Here is a 22,779-nt window from a genome sequence, read left to right on the forward strand (position 1 = left end):
ACTGCACTTTCTAGCTTGGACTAAAACTATAAAACGATATCAAACTGCCTTTTAAATGCAGTTTTCCTTACAAATCTCAGCACTGCTCTCCTATAGGAGGGAGTCCGGCAGGCTTTGTGGCCCACGTGGTGTGAGGAGTGCTGGGGTAAAACCCCCGAGCCCCACGGCTTTACGGCCCCACGGGGGTTTATGGGAGCAGACGGGTCTATCCCGTCGTTAGGCGGTCGTTACGTCAACACTGAGGGGTGCGCTGACTGAAGTCTCTGGGTTTTGGGCCAAGCTGCTGGTCTCCACCACGACTATCTCCTTTTAAGGGAGAAGAGGAGACTTTGGTTGTCATGGAGAAGTCCCGGAGTGGGTAGTGCTTCTTAATGCGGAGAAGATGACTCGAAAAGTGAAGATGATGTCATTGCGGAAATGTAACGTGTTGCATGGTTTTTGCTTCCTGTGAACAAGTTTGATCTAGACTGCTTTTGTGTCTGACAATGGGGTGGTGGTTACGCATTACGTTGTCATTATCCTGGCAAATTGTTGATGTGCTTTTCTGAGTACGTTGCAGGCATCAGTAATTTTAAAAACAAATTGGACCAGTTGGAGCATTTTTGGAGTGCAGTACTGTTTTTCTGGGGCACCATGTTTGTTCCAGCATGTTGGAAAACCTCAGAGAAACGAAATATCATCGTGCATATTGTATATAACCATATACCATGAAGATGTCCCCGTATTCCTGACCTGGACTCCGTGTAATTTAATGTTCTCTTCACCCTGGACTCGAGCAGCCGCTCAGCTCGCCCTCTAAAGCTGAATACCAGCGAGACGGAGCTGCTACGCATGACTGAAGCAGTTGGTCCTCTCAGGGATGTTTGCCATCTCTTTCGAGAACCCGATCGTCCCATCTGAGAGCGTGGGGAAACCTTGGCGTAATTGTGGATGACTGGCTGTCGCTCTCGGATCACGTCACTAATATGGTCATGCATATTTGGAGCAGATATTACCATATTAGCATAGATCATGCATATATTAAGGATGGGGGGGAGTGCACCCTTTTCCCTCCAGGGTGTCCAGGCAGGTTTAGTCACTGGTCATCTCTAGGCCTTACCACTGTGGCTCACTTCTGGTGTGTTTTTCGTGTGCTCTTGCAATTGATCCAGGATGTTGCTGCACAAACAATCTCGCCACTGCTTCCTGCTTCACCTCACTGGCTTCTTGTAGCCCCTCGTATTGGGTTTAAAACTGATGCTTGTCTACAAGGGCAAAAATTGACCTGCTGCTTCATTATACTTGAGGGCACTGGCCCAACACCCAACCTGCGATTTTGACCTTCAGGTCACTTGTAAAAAGACTTTTACGTTTGCACTTGCCCTTGCTCCGAACTGTGAACTTTGAACCTATTTGTGCTAGCTAAGGGTGCTTTTCTGAATAGACAGCTAGGGCACATTTGTAAGTCTTTACGGCATTGTACAGGCACTCTCATCCCAAAGTATAATTTTTAATTGTTTAGTTCTGGCTATTTACAAATGGCAGTTATTGCATCAGAAGCTTTGCTGTGGCTTCTGGTCTTTTGTTGCAGCAGGTTGACTGTTCTGTTGTGTTGACTGTGGTAAAATTACAGTGCTCATTGTCTGCAGGAGGACATAATCACAGGTGTGAGTCCAAACACGTCTATGGTTCTTTTTTTAGTGGCCCTTTCAGACTGGTTGTGCAATTAGTGGATTTATAGTGCTCATCAAGTTCTTGGAAGCGGTTTGTGGACTTTTTTTGTGCGTCACGCTTAGTAAGTCCGGTCCAGCTACACTCGCATCTCCACGCGCCTCCTGCTTTGATTTCACTTTGACTAGATTCAACCGCTGTTCTGGTCAAGCTCTGGAGTGGATTAGATTACTGATGTGTCTCATTTGTACATACAGTATGTGGCCTTGTCTGCGCTCGGAGCGGTGGTGGTAGTATTGATGGTGATGTGCCATTGAAAACTGACACCTTGCATATACACAGATCTCTTTTTTTTTTTTTTTTTCCACACGCAGAATTGGATGGTCAGGAAGTGAATGCATTGTTGAATTTTAGCAGTTTCTGCTTTGGTTTCTGTCAAGGTGGCTTGTTTTTGTGGATGGGGTATCCTTTATAAGGTCAGCCTGAAAAACTATTGTTCCATTTCTCTACACACGAGGTCTTTTCGTGAAGTGCGAAGTTACTAACACCACTCTCTTCCCAGTCAGTGGGCATGGGCTTGCCTGGCCGCTACCTGCTGGGAACTCGTGGTTAAAGCCATCGAGCTGTCCAAAATCCAGCTGGAGATGCATTACGGGCCCTGCGATAAAGGAAATACATTTTACACATAAAGGCAAGACTTCTACACATGTGTAAAAGACCCTGCAAATCTTTGGGCCAGTGGCTAGGGACTTGCCCCTCACTGGGGTAAATACGAGCCCCGATCTCACTTGGGCGTTTATATACTTAAGCCTCGATATCCTAACACTCCTGAATCCCACTCTGGTATCCCTTTGTCCTCCTTTAGCAGAATGGCGTGTAGCAAGAGATGGACTACAGTTTCATGGACCGTATGCTCAGTGCCCTCTGTTTAGATAAGCAGCCTCACTCTGACTATCTCATCCTGTTTGCTTCCTGCAGTTGTCTGAGTGTGTTGCAGGATGTCCAGCTCCTGCCGTGTCGCAGGAAGTAACGCCTGGTCACAGGAAATGCAAGCTCATGACGGTGGGGGGAGTTGTCATTGATGGAACGTCATAAATTCTGTTGCCTTAGTTTGTTGGTCAGCTGAGACAAAGGTTAAAGGAAGATGGGCGGATAGATTTGAGGAAGGGACACTAAGCAAGTTTGGGTGTCTCTCATTCACTCTTCATTGAGCTCTCTGAGCGTCTTCGTTCTCATAAACGCTGCAAAAGCTGATCTTTATTAAGGGCTTTAAGCAATTCACCACAGAGATTCGTTACCAAATTAATTTGTTATATTCCCTCATGCCGCGTGAGCTTAAGTCCAGTGCCAGAACGGTCAAGCCAAGTCTCGTGTTAAAAGAGCAGTCCTGTCCTAATCCATCATGTTAATATATGGATTAATCAGTTTGAGGAGTACAGATGTTTCCCCCAGACACAATGCAGCTGGACAAGACAAGTTACCATGACTGTGGCTCTGCGTATGGGAAGGTCAGACTACGGCTGCTCTCAGAATACAGCTTAAAAAAAACAACAAACACTCCCCAAAACCGATAGACACAGTGACTTATAAATTATTTGGCAGTGTCTGGAGCTTTATGGGGGGTTGTTGTTGTAGTTGTGGTTGTTGTTGTTGTTTGCTTGTTTATAGAAATGCCACTACATCCCATAAGTCTTTGCTCCATCTCCAGAGTGCTTAGGGTGTCACATAGAAGCTTCTCGTGGCAGCCTGTGCTTTAAATGATGTGTTTTCTGTGGAACGCGTTTGTTGACGCTCGCTTTGCAGCTGCAAGATGGATGACCTGCGTGTTCGATCAGGGCCTGGACTTTTGTGCAGTGAGATCACTGAACGCGGTTGCCAACAGGGCAAAGTGATGTGTGTTGAGCGATGTGCGTTTAAAAAGTGAATGTTTGGATACCCCCCCGCCCATCCACCAATCCTCTTCTTTGCAGTTGAACACGTCTTCTTAGACATGTCTGAGGTATTGAGCAGTAGTAAATATACCGAAGCCCCAAACCCCACAAGAAATCTGAAATGTACCTTTTACAGCATCCTACAGAGAGAGAGATTGTGTAGAAAGACTTCAGAGAGCCTCGTGTGAGGGAGGAACAGAGACCGTCCAGACTTGAAAAGTCTCGCCTGCCAGTGGGACTTCTATCTGATCAAATATACCTGTCATTGTTCAAGTGGCTCTATGTGCAAAGAGCACTAATCACTAATAATGAGTAGAAGAGCGTTTTAATGTTCTTGTTTCTTAACTGAAAATGTATAGAAATCAACATGCTGCTGTAATTTGTAACTCTCTCTCTCTCTCTCTCTCACACACACTCTCTCTCACACACACTCTCTCTCTCTCTCACACTCAACAGGGCCTTCCAGCCTGGCGGAGGTGAACAGAAGGTAACGGTCTTCCTCTGCTGTTCTGATTGGTAATCTGCAAGGCTTCTGCTGTGGCTCACGGCAGACTGTGGCCCCTCAATATATATAAAATATATATATATGCAGCTCATTGTTGGACTGCAGTCTCCGGTTCATGACTGCAGTGCCTCCTTTGACTCTCTCGTTGTTGAGCCGTTGTTCGGGTTGTTCGAGCTGTGCTAAGCTGCAGAAGTCTTGTCGGGCCGTCGCCGGGTGATTTGCCATTTGCTGAGGCCGTGTTGAAGTCTGTTATTTGCACGCTAATGAAAATCTGAAATCTGTTCTTGGCAGTTTTGTTTGGGCCTTGTGACGCTGCCACAGAATGCACAATCCCAGACTCATTTGACAGATCCAACAGGGGCCCGTTTGAGAAGTCAGTGGAAGATTTTGTGGGTGGAAATAATGCTGGAAATGCAAAAAAAAAAAAAAAAAAAAAAGTAATCTTTCAGGATGGGCGGACATTCACATCTGCCTCATACGAGAGTTCCCCATTTGGGAAGATGAGCGGTGGGGAGAAATGGCGCCCTCCTGTGGCCGGTCTGGAGCCGCGCTCTTGTTCACATCCCTGCCACGTATCGAACGATTCAGCTCGACTCTGGGAGCCACTCGAGCGCTGAGTGCCGATGCAGCAGAAAGCAGAGAGGATGCTTCTGGCGGCCGCCCAAGAGAAATATTACTCAGACAGCGGGCTGTGTTGAGGCTTCTGTCTGCCTTTCTCGCCCCTCTCTCCTCCTGAACAGGTGACGGCAGATTTATCACTTAGCATAACTATTAGTGTTATTTATTTTGATTTGCAACTGCTCTCCGAGGAAGATTGAATGCATGGATTTTAATCTGGGATTGAATGATGATGCAGGAGCATCGGAAGCCGCAGCTGTTGAAGATCCCGGCTGTCTGGGGAGGCTGAGATGAATGTTCACAGAAGCATACGGCTTTCGTTGTTTGTTTCTGTGACTGGTCCACTAAGCTCATTTAGACCGAGCAGCTTATTTTCTGTGCAGTGGTCCAGGTCTGTCACGTTTGAGTGATGGCCCCGTGAGTCTGGGATTGTCCAATCTGTTACGATTGATGTTTGTGTAAATGCCTTGTTTGATCTGCATGGTTTTGGGTTTGTTGTGCTGTGTGTGTGTGTGTGTGTGTGTGTGTGTGTGTCTGACCTCCCCAGGGTTCACTCACACCTGCACCCACTCAAGCAAAGTACTCCTTCTCACCCAGCATGAGAATAAACAAGATGGCACGACCCTTCTCCGCAGCCGCTAGTAATGCAAGCGCAGGGCCCATCATCAGACCTGTGGCGTATGCGCACAATATGAGCATGGGCAGCCCCGGCCCCGCCCACGGCCTCAGCGCCCTGCCCACTGCCAGCACGCCCCACTCTCACAATGGGTAGGTCCCTCACAAACCCCCGGTCACTATGACCGCGGTGAATTTTCAAACCTTTTGACCTTTCTGAAGATGCAAGGTTATTGAAGCCAAAACGAGGGCAACAAATACATTTTTTTTGAGCGGAAAAAGTTTTTTAAGTCGAGAAATTCGGAGGCTCCCAACACGTGAAGGTATAGTTGGCCCTGAAGGGAGAGTAGCGCGTGAGACCAGCCGCATCGGCCGTCAGCTTCACGTCTGCTTTCTGTCTCGCTGTCTTAACGCGGGCGGTGCCTGAACATCAGAGATGTGGGACCTGGCTAGGGAGGAGTGTTTCAGTTGAGACTTTTCTTCTCTCTGTCTATAATTTGCTCTTTCTGCTTCTCTCCTGTCTGAGCTCTCTCGCTCTCTCTCTCTCGCTCTCTCTCTCTCTCTCTCTCTCTCTCTCAATTCAATTTTCAATTCAATTCTCTCTCTCTCTCTCTCTCTCTCTCTCTCTCTCTTTTGTTTAATTACCTCTCCCTTGTCTCGGACTTGTTTCTCAGTGTTTATCATTTCTCTGTCTGAGTGGGTGTGTAACTGCATTTATTTAGCAGGGTTTTGATACACACACTGTTAGGCAGCTGCGCGACTCTTTCTCTCTCTCTCATTCATTGGACACCATGCAGGTGTATGTCGTTCGAGTTCTTCCGTGCGTTTGGAGCACCGCCGTGTCGGACACGCTCCCGGCCTACTTCCTCGGCCCTCCCCTCTCCCCTTTATCGTCCCTCAGCAGGGAACGTCTCCCGTCCAACTGCTGTGAGGAGGAGATGCTGCGTTATAAAGGAGACCCAAAAACACTCCAAGCAGCAGATGTTGCCGGACAGGAGGCGGTGAACATCTCGTCTTTGAGGGGTTGGGCTAAATTTGTAGGAGACTACTTTAGGAGCGTGGTGTGTGTGTGTGTGTGTGTGTGTGTGTGTGTGTGTGTGTGTGTGTGTGTGTGTGTGTGTGTGTGTGTGTGTGTGTGTGTGTGTGTGTGTGTGTGTGTGTGTGTGTGTGTGTGTGTGTGTGTGTGTCAGCCTTTAGGCGAGCGCTTGGCGTTGTCTGCTGCTGTTTATAGAGCCCTGGCCTTCCCTTAAAATGCACCGAGTTCTTTAGCTGCCAGAGTGCAGAGTTACTTAACAGCCTTACTTGGAAAGAGCCTCAGCTCTGTGTCTCATCCTCTGCCCTGAGCGACTGAACAGTCTCCCGCTTCACCACACGTCAAGCCTAGTTGTTCGTACTCAAAACAAACAAACTTGGTGTTTGAGCGAGCTGTTTTTAGCAAAAGGTCAGCCGCCGGTCTCTGTTTCTCATTGTGGAGCGAGGGGGGTGTGTGGGGTTGAGCTGTAGTGGAGGGAGAGTGGTTAGCGCCTGTGTGTGTGTGTGCCCCTCAAGTGTTTACATCTCTGGGCACTGCAGAATGACCTTCTGACTGAAGACCCCGCAGACATCGAGATATTCTTTGAGGGATCATTGTAGACAATTCGCAAAACGGAACAACTATGCCACAAGACCACGCCCACTCAGTCTGCTGTAGTAGCTAAAGGATGACGCGAGAAACAACTATTGACCAGGGCGTTATTTTACTAGACTTATTGGAGGCGGGGCCGGTGGTGGGAGGAGTTTTCTCAAGGCAATGGCATGAGCAGTGAAGCTCCGCCCACACGGGGCACCTGCGTTTGTTCCTCAAGCTGCACACGGTTTGTGCTTTTTGGCATTTTGCTCGCGCATGTGTGACTTGTGCTTCTTATTCCTTTTAACAAATAATTGTTATTCCTTAACAAATTAATTGTTTACCTTTTCTAATTTATTTTATTTGTTGCCCTCTCATCCAGCAGATGGAGGTTCCTGACAAGTTAGTACCGCTTTCTTACTTATTTAGTTTTGATTTAGTTCCGAGAAGCAGATCGTCCTCGTGATGGTTTCGCTGCACCACAGCCGGTTGTCTGGGCCGCACCCTCTTTTGCTCGTTCGTGTGCAATTCCACGTTCCTTGTTTCTGATCAGGCCCAGTCTAGCCTAGTGCAAACATGGTGGATGCCACGGCTTTACTGAGCTTGTGTAATTCACCGTGGGATTCACTTTGTTCCAGCTTTTGTTGTTTCTGTACTGCTATTCGCTTTCCCCCTGTGTTTCTGATCTTTCTTTCATTCCTCTTTTCTTCATTCTATTTTTCCCCCCCTTCGTGGCAGAGGTGAAGGTTTCTATGAGGATCTGTACCATGACAAGTAAGTTAGGCCCCCGGAGGTGATTAGGCTGAGCGTGCGGTGCAGACTATAACCTCCCCGTGTGTGTGTGTGTGTGTGTGTGTGTGTGTGTGCTGACCCTGCGTTGACCTCCACTGCTTTGCTCCTAGCGTGTTTGCTTCACTGAGCTGGTGTCGGCGCTCCATCGCGTTAACCGAAACAGCCGTGTCGCGCGGCCCCAGAAAATCGCCACATAAAGCGGATTAGGAGCGTTCGTCTCAAAATGCTGTTTTGGCGTTTGTGTGTGTGTGTGTGTGTGTGTGTGAGGTGTTCTAGCCACACCAGAAAGGGTGGCGCGTATGTGGGTCCGTGCCCGGGTCATGACTCACCACGTGTAGCACCTGCATGCTCGGCTTGATCCTTTTTGTTTTGTTTGATGGCTCATTGCTTGAGTAAACAAACAAACCGGGCGCATGAGTTGTAGCCGTGGCATGTCGTGTCGGAATGTTGCGTTGTAACGAGCGGCGTTCCGTGACCTCTGACCTCGCCCCTCCCCCCCCCCAGGCACGGTCTGCGTGTGGACAACCTGCCGTGCTTTATCCCGAACGACCGCAGTAAGAAGCGACTGATCGAGGACACACAGGACTGGCAGCCGCGCACCGGCACCACGCAGTCCCGCTCCTTCCGCATCCTAGCCCAGCTCACAGGAACCGACTACAGTAAGCAGCCCTCACGCCCTCGCCCGGCGCTCTGTAGCTGACTACAGTCAACGTCTCACGCCCTCGCCCGGCGCTCTGTAGCTGACTACAGTCAACGTCTCACGCCCTCGCCCGGCGCTCTGTAACTGACTACAGTCAACGTCTCACGCCCTCGCCCGGCGCTCTGTAGCTGACTACAGTCAACGTCTCACGCCCTCGCCCGGCGCTCTGTAGCTGACTACAGTCAACGTCTCACGCCCTCGCCCGGCGCTCTGTAGCTGACTACAGTCAACGTCTCACGCCCTCGCCCGGCGCTCTGTAGCTGACTACAGTCAACGTCTCACGCCCGCCTGGTGCTCTGTAGCTGACTACAGTCAACGTCTCACGCCCGCCTGGCGCTCTGTAGCTGACTACAGTCAACGTCTCACGCCCTCGCACAACGCTCTGTAGCTGACTACAGTCAACGTCTCACGCCCTCGCACGACGCTCTGTAGCTGACTACAGTCAACGTCTCACGCCCTCGCACGACGCTCTGTAGCTGACTACAGTCAACGTCTCACGCCCTCGCACGACGCTCTGTAGATGACTACAGTCAACGTCTCACGCCCTCGCCCGACGCTCTGTAGCTGATTATAGTCAACGTCTCACGCCCTCGCCCGGCGCTCTGTAGCTGATTACAGTCAACGTCTCACGCCCTCGCACGACGCTCTGTAGATGACTACAGTCAACGTCTCACGCCCTCGCCCGACGCTCTGTAGCTGATTATAGTCAACGTCTCACGCCCTCGCCCGGCGCTCTGTAGCTGATTACAGTCAACGTCTCACGCCCTCGCCCGGCGCTCTGTAGCTGATTACAGTCAACGTCTCACGCCCTCGCCCGGCGCTCTGTAGCTGATTACAGTCAACGTCTCACGCCCTCGCCCGGCGCTCTGTAGCTGACTACAGTCAACGTCTCACGCCCTCGCCCGGCGCTCTGTAGCTGACTACAGTCAACGTCTCACGCCCTCGCCCGGCGCTCTGTAGCTGACTACAGTCAACGTCTCACGCCCTCGCCCGGCGCTCTGTAGCTGACTACAGTCAACGTCTCACGCCCTCGCCCGGCGCTCTGTAGCTGACTACAGTCAACGTCTCACGCCCTCGCCCGGCGCTCTGTAGCTGACTACAGTCAACGTCTCACGCCCTCGCCCGGCGCTCTGTAGCTGACTACAGTCAACGTCTCACGCCCTCGCCCGGCGCTCTGTAGCTGACTACAGTCAATGTCTCACGCCCTCGCCCGGCGCTCTGTAGCTGACTACAGTCAACGTCTCACGCCCTCGCCCGGCGCTCTGTAGCTGACTACAGTCAACGTCTCACGCCCTCGCCCGGCGCTCTGTAGCTGACTACAGTCAACGTCTCACGCCCGCCTGGCGCTCTGTAGCTGACTACAGTCAACGTCTCACGCCCTCGCACGACGCTCTGTAGCTGACTACAGTCAACGTCTCACGCCCTCGCACGACGCTCTGTAGCTGACTACAGTCAACGTCTCACGCCCTCGCACGACGCTCTGTAGCTGACTACAGTCAACGTCTCACGCCCTCGCACGACGCTCTGTAGCTGACTACAGTCAACGTCTCACGCCCTCGCACGGCGCTCTGTAGCTGACTACAGTCAACGTCTCACGCCCTCGCACGACGCTCTGTAGCTGACTACAGTCAACGTCTCACGCCCTCGCCCGGCGCTCTGTAGCTGATTACAGTCAACGTCTCACGCCCTCGCCCGGCGCTCTGTAGCTGATTACAGTCAACGTCTCACGCCCTCGCCCGGCGCTCTGTAGCTGACTACAGTCAACGTCTCACGCCCTCGCCCGGCGCTCTGTAGCTGACTACAGTCAACGTCTCACGCCCTCGCCCGGCGCTCTGTAGCTGACTACAGTCAACGTCTCACGCCCTCGCCCGGCGCTCTGTAGCTGACTACAGTCAACGTCTCACGCCCTCGCCCGGCGCTCTGTAGCTGACTATAGTCAACGTCTCACGCCCGCCTGGCGCTCTGTAGCTGACTACAGTCAACGTCTCACGCCCTCGCCCGGCGCTCTGTAGCTGACTACAGTCAACGTCTCACGCCCTCGCCCGGCGCTCTGTAGCTGACTACAGTCAACGTCTCACGCCCGCCTGGCGCTCTGTAGCTGACTACAGTCAACGTCTCACGCCCGCCTGGCGCTCTGTAGCTGACTACAGTCAACGTCTCACGCCCTCGCACGACGCTCTGTAGCTGACTACAGTCAACGTCTCACGCCCTCGCACGACGCTCTGTAGCTGACTACAGTCAACGTCTCACGCCCTCGCACGACGCTCTGTAGCTGACTACAGTCAACGTCTCACGCCCTCGCACGACGCTCTGTAGATGACTACAGTCAACGTCTCACGCCCTCGCCCGGCGCTCTGTAGCTGATTACAGTCAACGTCTCACGCCCTCGCCCGGCGCTCTGTAGCTGATTACAGTCAACGTCTCACGCCCTCGCCTCACGCCCTCGCCCGGCGCTCTGTAGCTGACTACAGTCAACGTCTCACGCCCTCGCACGACGCTCTGTAGATGACTACAGTCAACGTCTCACGCCCTCGCCCGGCGCTCTGTAGCTGACTACAGTCAACGTCTCACGCCCTCGCCCGGCGCTCTGTAGCTGACTACAGTCAACGTCTCACGCCCTCGCCCGGCGCTCTGTAGCTGACTACAGTCAACGTCTCACGCCCTCGCCCGGCGCTCTGTAGCTGACTACAGTCAACGTCTCACGCCCTCGCCCGGCGCTCTGTAGCTGACTATAGTCAACGTCTCACGCCCGCCTGGCGCTCTGTAGCTGACTACAGTCAACGTCTCACGCCCTCGCCCGGCGCTCTGTAGCTGACTACAGTCAGCAGCTCTCACCAGCTCGGGGCAGCTGATTACAGTAAGCCACATTCATGCCCATCTCTCGTATGTAGTAGCTACAGTACAGGCAACTCACAGTAACTCATTCACTTGCAAAAACGAGGGAGAGCGTGTAAAGGCCAGCTGGAGTCTAGACCCAGGAACGCCTCCGTTTTGAGTGAAGGATCTGAGTAACCTCCCGCTGTTGATGTAATCATCACGCTCCGACAACACTTTCCAGACAATACTGCCTCAGACGTTACTGCTATATATATATATATAATTTTTTTTTTTTTTGGTCATCTTGTAGAAATATTTATTCCTCTCATCCCCTAACATGTAGTTAAGCCTCTGGCCCTGCTGTTGATTGGGGCGGGGGACGACCTTTCTTGTCCGAAAGTAGAGGCTTAAACTACTGAATCCCTGATCTGATGTTTCGGGCTGAACCATCAGCCAGAATAAAGCCCCCTGTCCAATCTCGTTGCTGCGCTACAGGTTGTGGATTAGACCTTTTCTCCAGAGGTTTATTATTTATTTTCTAAATCGCTGAGGCTTGAGTGGTCCTGATCTGGCCTCTGTAAATTGGAGATAACAAAGTTTCGCATGCAGCCCTGGATTGACTCGCCGTGTTCCTGGATTGACGAGGATAGACGGAGGGACGCTTGTTTGTTAACCTTGGATCAGAACCGCTGCAGATACGTCCTGCTCAGTTCAGTTGTTGTTTTTGATTGGTGGTTTGTGGTGGTGTGTGTGTGAGCCAAACAGAATCTCATTTGTGTCTCTCTCGTGCCTCCCTCAGTGCAGGACCCCGATGATGAAACCATGAAAAGGTCCAGGTAATTTGTGTGCGTGTGTGTATGTGAGAGAGAGAGAGAGAGAGAGAGACTGAGAGAAGTGCGGTAGAGGGCACTAAACCACACCTCGGCCCACGTGTGTTTCCGAGTGCTGTCTGATCCTGTGATGGAGGAGTTGATGGTGCTCTGCTCCACCCAGACACAGAGGCCTGCTCACCTCTAATCAGCAGTGCTCTCTCATCCAGCCACATGCACACTGTGCCCTGCATGGCTCGACTGTATAGAGGAGTGCTTGCTTGTCTTCATTGTTTTATTCTTTTTCCCCCCCATCCTATTTTACCTCCATTTCCATCTATAACTATTATTAGTACAATTAGTTCTTCTCCCCCCTAGACTTTGTGTTTTGTTCTTATTACTTTTCTATGAGCCTCTGTCTCTGTTTTCTAGTTTTCTCTGTTTCTCCTTCTCCCTCGGTCTCCCCTGTGCGACCCTGTCCCCTCCACACGTGCAAAACCTCGTCCACCTCCTCTACGCGTCTCCCCGCGGGGCCTCTGGCAGGGAGAAGTTCCTCAGTGAGATTCAGAGCCCACGCTACGCCAGGCTGAGAGACTGGCACCACGATAGGTCCGCCCGCGCCCTCAACATCAAGTCGTGAACGCCCGCTCCGCCCCGTCTGCCCGCCTGGGCGTGCACCGCCGCGCCAAGGGGCGGAGCCCCAGCCTCGCTCCGAGCCCAGGGCAACACGATTGGGCGTCAAGTGCGGAGCACACACCCACCAGGAGGGGGATGTTTCGACATTTAAAAAAGATGGGGGGGGGGGAAATGTAAAAACAAACAAAAAAAAAAAGTATAAGAAGGATTGCAGCCTAGATCTTAAAGGCGAAGTGGAGACAAACGCGATCTGAGCCCGACCGACGGGGGTCCTTCTGGATTCTCTGACTGCGGTCTGCAATAGTGTTAGCATACTAGTCTTTCTGATGACGTGATCCTGTGTTTTAGTTGTGGTATTTCTTGGGGTGGGTGGTTTCAGTTATCTCACTGTTATTTCACTATTATGTGCTCTGAATGTATAGCGTCGCCCCCTCTGTGATTTGACCTTTCGTCTTTTATTCATTTGCTTTTCCCCCTCTCTTTGCTGTTTTAATGCTCATCATATTTCATGTTTTCTCTCTCTCTCTCTCTCTGACTCTTCAGTGAGCAAAACAAATTCTAAAACTGACGTTTTTTGCCTCTGCTTTTCTGAACTCATAAAATATTAAAACACAACTTCCTTCCTGCTGTCTTCGGTGTTTCTGCTCTTCATCTCAACTCTTGAACCTGTGTTCTTCTCTGTTCTGCCGTCTAAACCGCCTGCTTCGTCAGCCGCTAGAATCCGAGGTCAAGAATGCAGCGTGAGGCAGTGAGTGCTTGGTCACGTGTGATTACAACGACGCCTCGTCACGTGTGATTACCAAGACGCGTACATGAGTCCTTTTGATGTTGCCACAATGCCACTCGGGCAGCATGCAAGAACAGCTGTCAAGTCGACTTCCAGAGCCGCATTGAGAGTCCTACGCAAAAAATAAAAGGTGTTAGTGTATTATTAGAGCGTAATTTAACGATCAGGCTGCTATTGAAGACGAAGTTCTACTTCGTGACATAAGCAATGAAGCACAATTACCGTAATGCTGTGCTTGATATTAAAGGCCAAACGTGTTCCATTTCGGAATTAGAGTCTGGAAATGCACACAATTACTATTATGATGGATGTAATTACTATAATTATTGAATTACCGTATACACGATGAACGGTTGAGCAAGCTTGGCTTAAACATCATTTGGATGCAACAGGTTTTTTGGAGGGTTTTTAAACATTTTTCTTTGTTTTAAAGCTTAATTCGTGGCTGTTTCTGCCTGCTAAGAAGGTGGTGGTCTGGTCAGAAAGCTTTTCTTGGTAATGGAAGAGACCAGTCATGAGTCCTGCAGACTGGTTTGGTGTATGTGTGTGCGCTGATGAACAGTAATTCTGCTCAAGGCAATCCACCGAGCATTAATCAAAACGGACTCTCTGTGGTGTCATCAAGTATGAGGAATGGCGAAACATGCACACACACTCGGGCTGGAGGACTGCGCAAGTCAAAGTGATGTATGGGGTTGATTATTTAGGATGGCGGGGGAGGGGCAGGACACCTAGAATACAGTAAGTACCTTGTAAGTGGGAGATTTCTTAGGAACGAAGAAGTTGAAATAGCTGTCAGTTCGTGCGTTTTTCGGCACTTTGCATGCGCAAAACGCCACGAATCCATCTCGACAACCGGCCCCGACCAACTTCAGGACCTTTTAGCTGAATGAAGCAGATTTCTGCTGTGTGTTGGGGAGGGAGTGTTATGGGACTTGGCTGTGGGTTTAATGTGGAAGCTCGTCACGCGGTCACCTGCACACGGCCGGGGCGCGAGCGTCGTTGACCTCGGGACGCGTTCGCCATGCTGCTGCGTTTCGGTTATTCAGACCACTGACCCGGGCGACAGCTGGGCGTGCGTCTTCCCAACAGGACGCCGGAACCGCGGTGGACGGGGCACACTCGTGTTGTCGCTGGGCAGCAGCTGTTTGTGAACGGACGTGATTATGAGAAGGACTGTTTGTGTCTCCACAGCCATGGAGTGGCGCCCTGCCCCAGCAAGACCAAACCGGGAAGCAGAGGTACAAACCTTTCTCTCTCTCACTGTCTCTCTCTCTTTCTCTCTCTCACTGTCTCTCTCTCTCTCACTGTCTCTCTCTCTCTCTCTCTCTCTCTCTCTCTCTCTCTCTCACTGTCTCTCTCTCTCTCTCTCTCTCTCTCTTTTCGTTTGTTACTATATCCCTACTGTACTGTTAAGGAGAGGCTTGTTAAGGAACGCGCTTCAGTGAGCTCAAGGCGAACGGCGCTGTAATGAGCGCGTGCACCAAAGCTCTGCCAGCACAATTCTCACCCCCCCACCCCCATGTCCCCCCCCCCAGCTCCTCCACCCGCTGCCCCTCCCTCCAGCACGGGCCCGTCGTGTCGCCCCCCGTGGGTGACCGACCCGGGCTTCGCCGAGCGCTACCGCCCGGACAAGACCAGCACGGTGGTGACGCAGCACAGCCAGCCCGTCCAGCCCACGCCTGCACAGAACCGCACCTCCATCCTCCAGGCGGCGCTGCAGGGCCCGGCCGACAGCCCCGCCCCCACCCGCACGCCCCTCTGCGCCGCCTGCAGCAAGGTCATCAGGTACGGGGTGGGTGGGGGTGGGTGGGGGTTTGGTTTGTCACCTCCAGTCGGGAGGAGAAGCACCGCAAGCTCCCCTTAAAAAAATAAAAAGAAAGAAAGGTGGAGGTGGGGGGTGGGGGTTATAAATCGATGTAGGCTGAGGAGGGAAACGTCGATATCTAGGAGAGCAGGTGGGGGTGGAGGACAAAGGGGAGAGAAAAGTTGTGGCAAAACTTTGAAAGACGGAGCGCGCCCTGTGCGTGGAAACGGGCCGGCGCGGACGGGCTTTTACTGCGCAGGATCGATACGAGGAGACGCGGGCTCCTTTGGCGGCCCTCTGAGTTCCATTAGAGAGCCTTGTACTCTGCGAGTCCTTACAAGGGCTAAGTGTACCGTGAGTGAAGCATTCACTGTAAAGCAAAGCGTGCGTGTGTGTGTGTGTTTCAGGGGCCGCTATGTCGTGGCTCTGGGCCGCTCTTGGCACCCGGAGGAGTTTGTGTGCTGCCAGTGTCGGGTGATGGTGGACGAGGGCGGGTTTTTCGAGGAGAAGGGCTCCGTTTACTGCACCAACTGCTACGACAATCGCTGCGCCCCCAACTGTGGCAAGTGCAAGAAGAAGATAACCGGGGTGAGTGCGACTCCGTAGTACGAATCGTTTGGTGGAGAAGAAACTTAAGCGCGTAGTGTGACGTTAGTGGCGGATATACATGAACCACAAGCCCCGCCCCCTCTCACAGGAGATCATGCACGCCCTGAAGATGACCTACCACGTACAGTGCTTCGTCTGCGCCGCCTGCAAGGCGCCCATCAGGAACCAGGCCTTCTACATGGAGGAGGGCGAGCCCTACTGCGAGAGAGGTAGGAGGCCGCCAGTGGCCCCTTGCGCCCGGCCGCACATCGTATTGACGGTTCCCTCCCCGAGCCGGGCCCTGGGGGCCCCCCGCCACGCTTAATCATTCAGCCCGCGGACTACAGCCACCCGACCCCGGGCCCTGCGCATCGAACATCCACAACTGCTGTCAGCCACATTAGGGCCGGGGGGTTTGCTTATTGTAACTTTTATTTTCGTGCCAGCAGATCGAACTGACTGCAGTTGTATGCACCTCCACCCCCTTGACCTCCACCCACCCTAGTAAAGCCAGCTCCACCTCCCTGCCCCTCCCCTGCTGAGTATTCCTGTTCTTTGCTCTACCTCTTTGTGTCTGTGATAAAAAAAAAAAAAATTATTTTTATTTGTTCCCGATGTTCTTTCGCTGGCCTAATCTGACGCACACAGGCGTCTAAATCGGGCAGCTCTGGCAAGGGCCTTAAAAATTTTATTATGGAAATTAAGCCACACCCACCCCCACCCCCACCTGCTCCGGCCTTCTCACATCAGCACTCAGCAGAAAGGCGCTGACCGCCGCTGCCAGGGAGCGCAGGCCTGATCCAATAGCTGCAGTCTCAGCACAGTAAGAGGGCCGGCCCCCTGGGCCCCACTGGCCCCGAGCAGCGGCCGTCCGCCCCCCGTCCCTCCCCCACGGAGTAAACTGGGAGGGCGCATTTAGGCATGTGCAGCGGTGTTATCAAAGCCCCCAGCCCGGCGCGTACACACACACACAGCCAGTGTAATCCTCCTTTTCTACTTCCTCTTGATGAATTTAGCCGCCTAGAATTGTGGGGGTTTTTTCTTCTCTCTAACCCCCCTTTTTTTTTTGGCTTTCCTAATGCTAATCCGGTTATTATTTTCTTCCTGCTTTTATTTTCTGCAGACTATGAAAAAATGTTTGGCACTAAATGTCACGGCTGCGACTTCAAGATCGACGCCGGGGACCGTTTCCTGGAGGCGCTCGGCTACAGCTGGCACGACACGTGCTTCGTCTGCGCCGTAAGCCCCTCCCACTCCTCCAGGCACACCCCCGCTGCCTCCGGCAGGCCCGCCCCTCACGTCACCTTGAGAATGGGGAAAAATCTCTTCCTATTGGCTTCTAACCTCAGACATTTTTCCCCCCTGAGATATCTGTCAGCTAAACGGACTCGGCCAGAGTAAAACACTCACTCTGACCTCACGGCCGAGAACAACCTCTCCTCTATTCCTCGTTTTGAGATTGATTAGGATTTTAATTGTTTTTATTAATTGATTTACTATTTAAACAAAATTGATTTACATTCATTATGATAAATAATAATTTTTTAAAATAATCCAAACACCCCTTCCCTATTTTCTCTGCGACTACAGCTCTGCCATATGAATCTGGAGGGGAAGACGTTCTACTCGAAGAAAGACAAGCCCCTGTGTAAAGGTCACGCCTTCTCTCCTCTCTGAAGAGCCGAGGGAGGGAGCAGGGATCCCGAGACTGCTGCCGTGTAAAGGTCACGACACCTCGACATCACAGTGACCCCGGCGGTCAGCAGAGCACTGGACCATTGCTGTGTTGGCTATTGTACTGATTTCTAGTCTGTAGTTAAAAAAAAAAACGTGAAACGAAAAATAGATGTGATGCTTGTCTGTGTCTGGCATAATTTCACTGTTGTGATGAGTGGTAATAAAGAAATGTTCATGGTTTTCTCCTGCCGGAGATGATGATGATGATGATGATGATGATTATGAGCTGTTATAACCACGTGTAATAGAACCTCGGGGCTTGGCACCCGGAAGTGGGTTGCCATGTCTGCATTCTCTATTTAGCCAATGAGGCCCGGCTGTAAAGTGCTGGTGTTTGACGGGAGCCCCGCCCCCTCTCCACGGCCAGATGAAGCCCAGCTGTGGGCCGAACGCCTGTGCACAGTGGGGCGTGTCCGTGCTGCGCGCGTAAGCCACCGTGGACGCCTGTGGTGTGGCACAGGGTCGGCACACGCTCGTTTACCCGACCCCCCCAAAGCCGAACCGGACCCGCCCGCTACCAAGCGGCGGGGGCCGAGCCTCCTGGCTTCGTTTAATGGCGTGGACGCTTTCCTGCTGTGTGTGAAACCCCCGGTGGAGAGGCTGATGCACACAGACGCTACCTCAACACCCCCCCCCCCCCCCCCCCCCAGTCTTCCTCCTCCACTCCCCTCCTCCTCCTCCTCCTCCCACAGACCTAGTTTCCTCCCCCTTCCTCGTTTGTAGCACAGGGTACTTAAGGTAATGGCGGAGCATAGACGGAGGGGTGCGAACCGCTGGCAGGAGAACAGCGTTACATTAGCGCTGATTGCGGCCCTTCTCGTATTGACCTGACCAATGAGCTCTACGTGCCTCCAATCCTGAGCGCGCCTCATCCATCTGTCCTAATCCGACAGGCAACTCTAATTAAGAAAGGGCTCGGGGCCTGCAGACGCCAGGCTGGCTTTGGCATGCAAAGGAACAGGCTTTCACTAACCAAAGAGTAGTGCGGTTCTTTATTTTGCTGCTGTTGTTTTAATGGTAGTGAACCAGATCAACACGTTGCATGAGCCTGTTTTAATCAAATTTGGCGCAGAATACTGAGAAGCTCGTCTCGGGAGTGCATCCTGCTATTGAATCAGCAAGTGCCGCCTTTTGTTGTGCGTGTTTTGTTTAAACCGCGCTCGTCCGAGACACTTAACAAACCCGATTGCCTTGTTGGTCAATCTAAGCCTTCGTCACGTGACGCGTTTACACAAAGCTGCAGTGTTGAACTGTTGCTATGAAACAAGTGCTAAGTTGACACACGAGAGGAGGAACCGCCCCATATTTGTGTAGCGGGCCTGTAGTTCAGAGGCTTCAGTTCTGCTTCTAAACACCACAGCTCGGCAGCACTGCAGCGATGGCTCCTAGCTTCTAGAATTACTGTGGTACCGTCAGACTTAGCAGATCGTCATGAACAACACACCTTCGGAGATCAGTGAGCGCTTCAAACTCGCGCTAACGAGTCTGCGGGGATCACCTCCTGTCCTCCTGTTACGCTACAGCGCTCTTTGAAGAGACAATCCCATACATACAGGTGCCATGTAGCAGGTGTGTTACGGCCCGAATGCCAATCAGATCTTTTCCATATATAAGCAGCTTCTGTCTGAAAGAGTAAACACATCGCTTAGAGGCAGAATGTGACATGACCAGTGTTTTTTTTTTTGTTTTGTTTTATTTTTCAAGTGCCTTTTAAAATCGCTTTGTGACTACAGATTACCAGGATGCCTTTCTTATTCAAAAGGTAAACTACTGTATTCTTTTCACAGAATTTGTTATGCAAATAGACAAGTCATTTATAGATGTTGTTGGACATTTAATCAAATCTGCAAACGTGGAATGTTAATAAAATCCTTTTAAAAAAAAAGCTAGGTTTTTTTTTTTTTACTACATACTGCACTAGTCGGGTATACCATAAAAAAGATTCAACTCCTGATTAACAATATATAATTTATTTACATCCATTTCAGATTGAATTACTATACATACCTTTCTGAAATTTCATAGATATATACATAAGGCCAAGTCAATACTTGAAAGCACTTAGAAACGAATTTTCAAAATTCTACCCACAAATCCATCATTGTCCAAAAGTAAAGAAAACCCTTCATTGTGGGGCTTCTTGTTAGCACAAAGTCATCAACGACGATTTACACTGACCAAGAAAACAAAGGTACAAAAAAAAGAAAACAAAAACTTTAAAATATGATTAAAAAAATTGTACAATTGCATAAGCGCTGTGGCAGGTTAAATACAGCATTCTGACTTGCGGAAAGGCAAGGAACATTAAGAAATTGAACATTCAAAGGTACACAACTACTGTTTTCGGTTTCAAAATAAAGTGGGAATCTGGAAAAATAACACACATTCTTTTATACAGAACAGCTAATGTGTTTGACAGTGTACAGTCATGGGAAATATATTGGCTTTTCTTCTCAAGGACGGATCTCGGACATATTAAGTGAACTTTAGATGAATATTCCTTCTAAAGTTGGCTTTTTAAGTGAAAACTGACAAGTTTATCAGAACGTGGCACCCCTCTTTGTATTTAAGATTTCATTTTTTTTTCATGTAGACATTTACGCTAGTGGAATGTACTGTAAGGAGGAAAGATGTCAACATTTCAAATGCACACTGAAGAGGTGCCAGTGGGTCAAGAGTGAGAGGTTTGCGTTAGACTGCTACCTGAGGGCTGCTCGCGGGTTGTTGATTCTGACGTTTGTGTGTGACGCCGGGTCTCGCCTCTGCTCCTGGAGATATTCTCACTGGCTTTTATCTCTGTGCTGATGAGATGCTGCATGAAGCTCAAACTCAACTTTTTTTCTGTTTAGTTTTTTCTTTTCTTTCCTTTTTTTTCCGTTATCTGTCATAAAACCCATCCAGTTCACAAACAGCTTCAGGACATAACAGAGAAATGGTGTAGAGGCTTCTGGTTTAACCCTCCAACACTGCAGAAATCCTTTATTCAACGCTGTGATCAATGAACATTAAGCCAACACTTCACAGGTTATACTTTGACAAATGTAACGCCAGGTGTCTTTTTTTTTTCTTTTTTTTTCTTTTTTTGGCTCAATATTAAAATATCATTTACATTTACTTACAAAGTGCTATATAATAAATATTTAAATTGCATTACCAGTGAAATGTTCAATATTAAAATGCTGCACAATTAAAAATTTACATTTTGGAAATTAAATATTGTAAATGGACAATTTCATATTTATTGTCAATGGACTTTTGTTATGATGATTCCTAGGGGAACCTGTTCATTTCTGACAAATTACCGAAGAATGTTTTGACGTTAAATATTCAAGACACAGTTAAAGGATGTCAAAGAAAATTTCAAATGCTTCTAAACCTTTGGTTACCAACTTCCAGAGATGTTACATGTAGTGCCAGCATCAAAACTGGAATAGAAAAGTTTTTTTATATATACAGACAACATGAATATTATAGATGAAAGTAAAAAAATATTGAAAAATACATGATTAAACGCAATCATAAAATTTTACTCATTTCAACCATAAGGCTCCAAATATTCCTGAAACCTTTCCCTTTGTTTTGTGTTCTTCAAAAAATTCTGCCTCGTATTTTAGTGAAATATTCTCATACAATCGTTTTTGCTACCAGCTATTTTTTTAATGGGCTGGACACATCCATACACGGCCGTTTCTTTCATAGGTTAAGACAGAGGCGGCTGTTTTATGGAGCTACAACTGAAACTGAACTTTTCACATTCATAATGACTGACAGTCATTAAACTTTCCTACATATATTTGTAGTGTGTGTATAGCACTGGACTTAATGATGGACAACTAGGAGATGAAATAACATCTTCAACTGCTGGTCCTAAATGAAATTTCACTACATGACAAATATTTTTTATTAAACAATTTCTCATCTTTGTTTCCATTTCGAAAGCTGCAAGGCAGAACAATTTGGTGGAAATAATCCTCATATGAACTTTCCTGGTTGGAGTCCGCATTGCATTTTCTCTTTTGTCACAAAAACTGAAATCAGATTTTGTTATGAAAGTTGGAAATAAATGCTTTGCCGTAGCAGTGCAGAATGTCTTAAAGCCTGGACAGGCTTATTGATGAAAACTAAAACCAAAGCTACATATATAAACAATTGGACCTATCAAAGTAAATTTGATTAAATCAAACGTAGAAAACAATAGCTGTGAAACATTTGGTGGAACTGTTCTATACTAAAATTGTGTGTTCCATTCTCTACAATAATGACTGAAATTAGAAATAAACAAACGTGGACGTGTACGACATCGTCAAGGCAACCTTTGGATCCTAACAATGTAAGATGTGTTTCCAAAGCCTCTTTACAAAGGTTAGAGTTGCTTTAAGTACTTTTAAAAGCATACACCATCAGTGGTGTTAAAAAAAAAACAAAACAAAATCCCTGAACATATTTCTATTAAAATTTCTTTTTTTAATGACTATGTCTTCTGAAGATGCTGCATACATTAACTTATTAGCCACTGGACATTGTCATTTATCAACATTGCATTTGGGACGTTCTAATTATGGCTTTGAATAGTGGTACAGCCACATTACAGGTGTCTGAAATGGATCAGAGGAAAACGAAAATAAGGTGTTGATGGCTCCCACAGAACACAGTTGTCTGCATCTGACTCTAAGCTTATTAAAGGTATGGCAACACTAACTTGCTGCTTGGCACACAAAAGCAGCATGATGGCCATAAAACCCCAACTCAGATTTGTCAGCCTTTTATAATGGGAGATGTTGCTCACTGTATCTTTAATGTTGCTCACTGTATATTTAATGTTGCTCTTTGTGAATGCTGCTTTTTGAAAATTCTCTGTGAGGTAATAATGCATCGCCTTATGTGATTTTCCTCAGCATACAGCATGTGTTTGCATATTGCTAAATGCTTCTTGACACATTATCAAAATGCAGGTCACCGGAACCTGTGGCCTGCTGGGCTGTCCCTTATTTCTCCGTGGTCAGGTTTTCAGATTTTAGGAAAAACTGATCAGAAATGTGGCTTAATAGTGAGGTGGGTAAAAGGAACTTATTAGTCTACTGTGATAGCAGACAAAGCCGGAGGCAACGTCTGGGATTTTGTTGTATACCACTGCAAAAGTGAAATTTACTTTGTGTGTGTGTGTGTGTGTGTGTGTGTGTG

At 49.3% G+C, this 22,779-nt stretch overlaps 1 protein-coding gene across 5 annotated transcripts in view; it reads left to right on the top strand.

Moving 5' to 3' along the window:
* Positions 1 to 18,223, top strand: part of pdlim7 (PDZ and LIM domain 7) — a 28,667-nt gene extending 10,444 nt beyond the window's left edge. For 3 of the 5 annotated variants that reach the window (XM_076986573.1, XM_076986579.1, XM_076986596.1), the window contains exons 4-11: positions 4,038 to 4,068; positions 5,252 to 5,472; positions 14,559 to 14,707; positions 15,005 to 15,254; positions 15,681 to 15,861; positions 15,971 to 16,091; positions 16,985 to 17,100; positions 17,452 to 18,223. In XM_076986573.1, coding sequence (XP_076842688.1) covers positions 4,038 to 4,068; positions 5,252 to 5,472; positions 14,559 to 14,707; positions 15,005 to 15,254; positions 15,681 to 15,861; positions 15,971 to 16,091; positions 16,985 to 17,100; positions 17,452 to 17,538 — 1,156 coding nt within the window. In that variant the 3' untranslated portion in view covers positions 17,539 to 18,223. Of the gene's footprint in view, positions 1 to 4,037; positions 4,069 to 5,251; positions 5,473 to 7,310; positions 7,328 to 7,663; positions 7,700 to 8,221; positions 8,377 to 12,033; positions 12,071 to 12,586; positions 13,304 to 14,558; positions 14,708 to 15,004; positions 15,255 to 15,680; positions 15,862 to 15,970; positions 16,092 to 16,984; positions 17,101 to 17,451 lie in introns of those variants that run through there. The other 2 variants (XM_076986587.1, XM_076986604.1) reach the window with 2 other exon arrangements.
* Positions 18,224 to 22,779: the final 4,556 nt, after the last annotated feature.

The sequence above is a fragment of the Brachyhypopomus gauderio genome, chromosome 2, assembly GCF_052324685.1.
Source record: "Brachyhypopomus gauderio isolate BG-103 chromosome 2, BGAUD_0.2, whole genome shotgun sequence".
Taxonomy (NCBI): domain Eukaryota; kingdom Metazoa; phylum Chordata; class Actinopteri; order Gymnotiformes; family Hypopomidae; genus Brachyhypopomus; species Brachyhypopomus gauderio.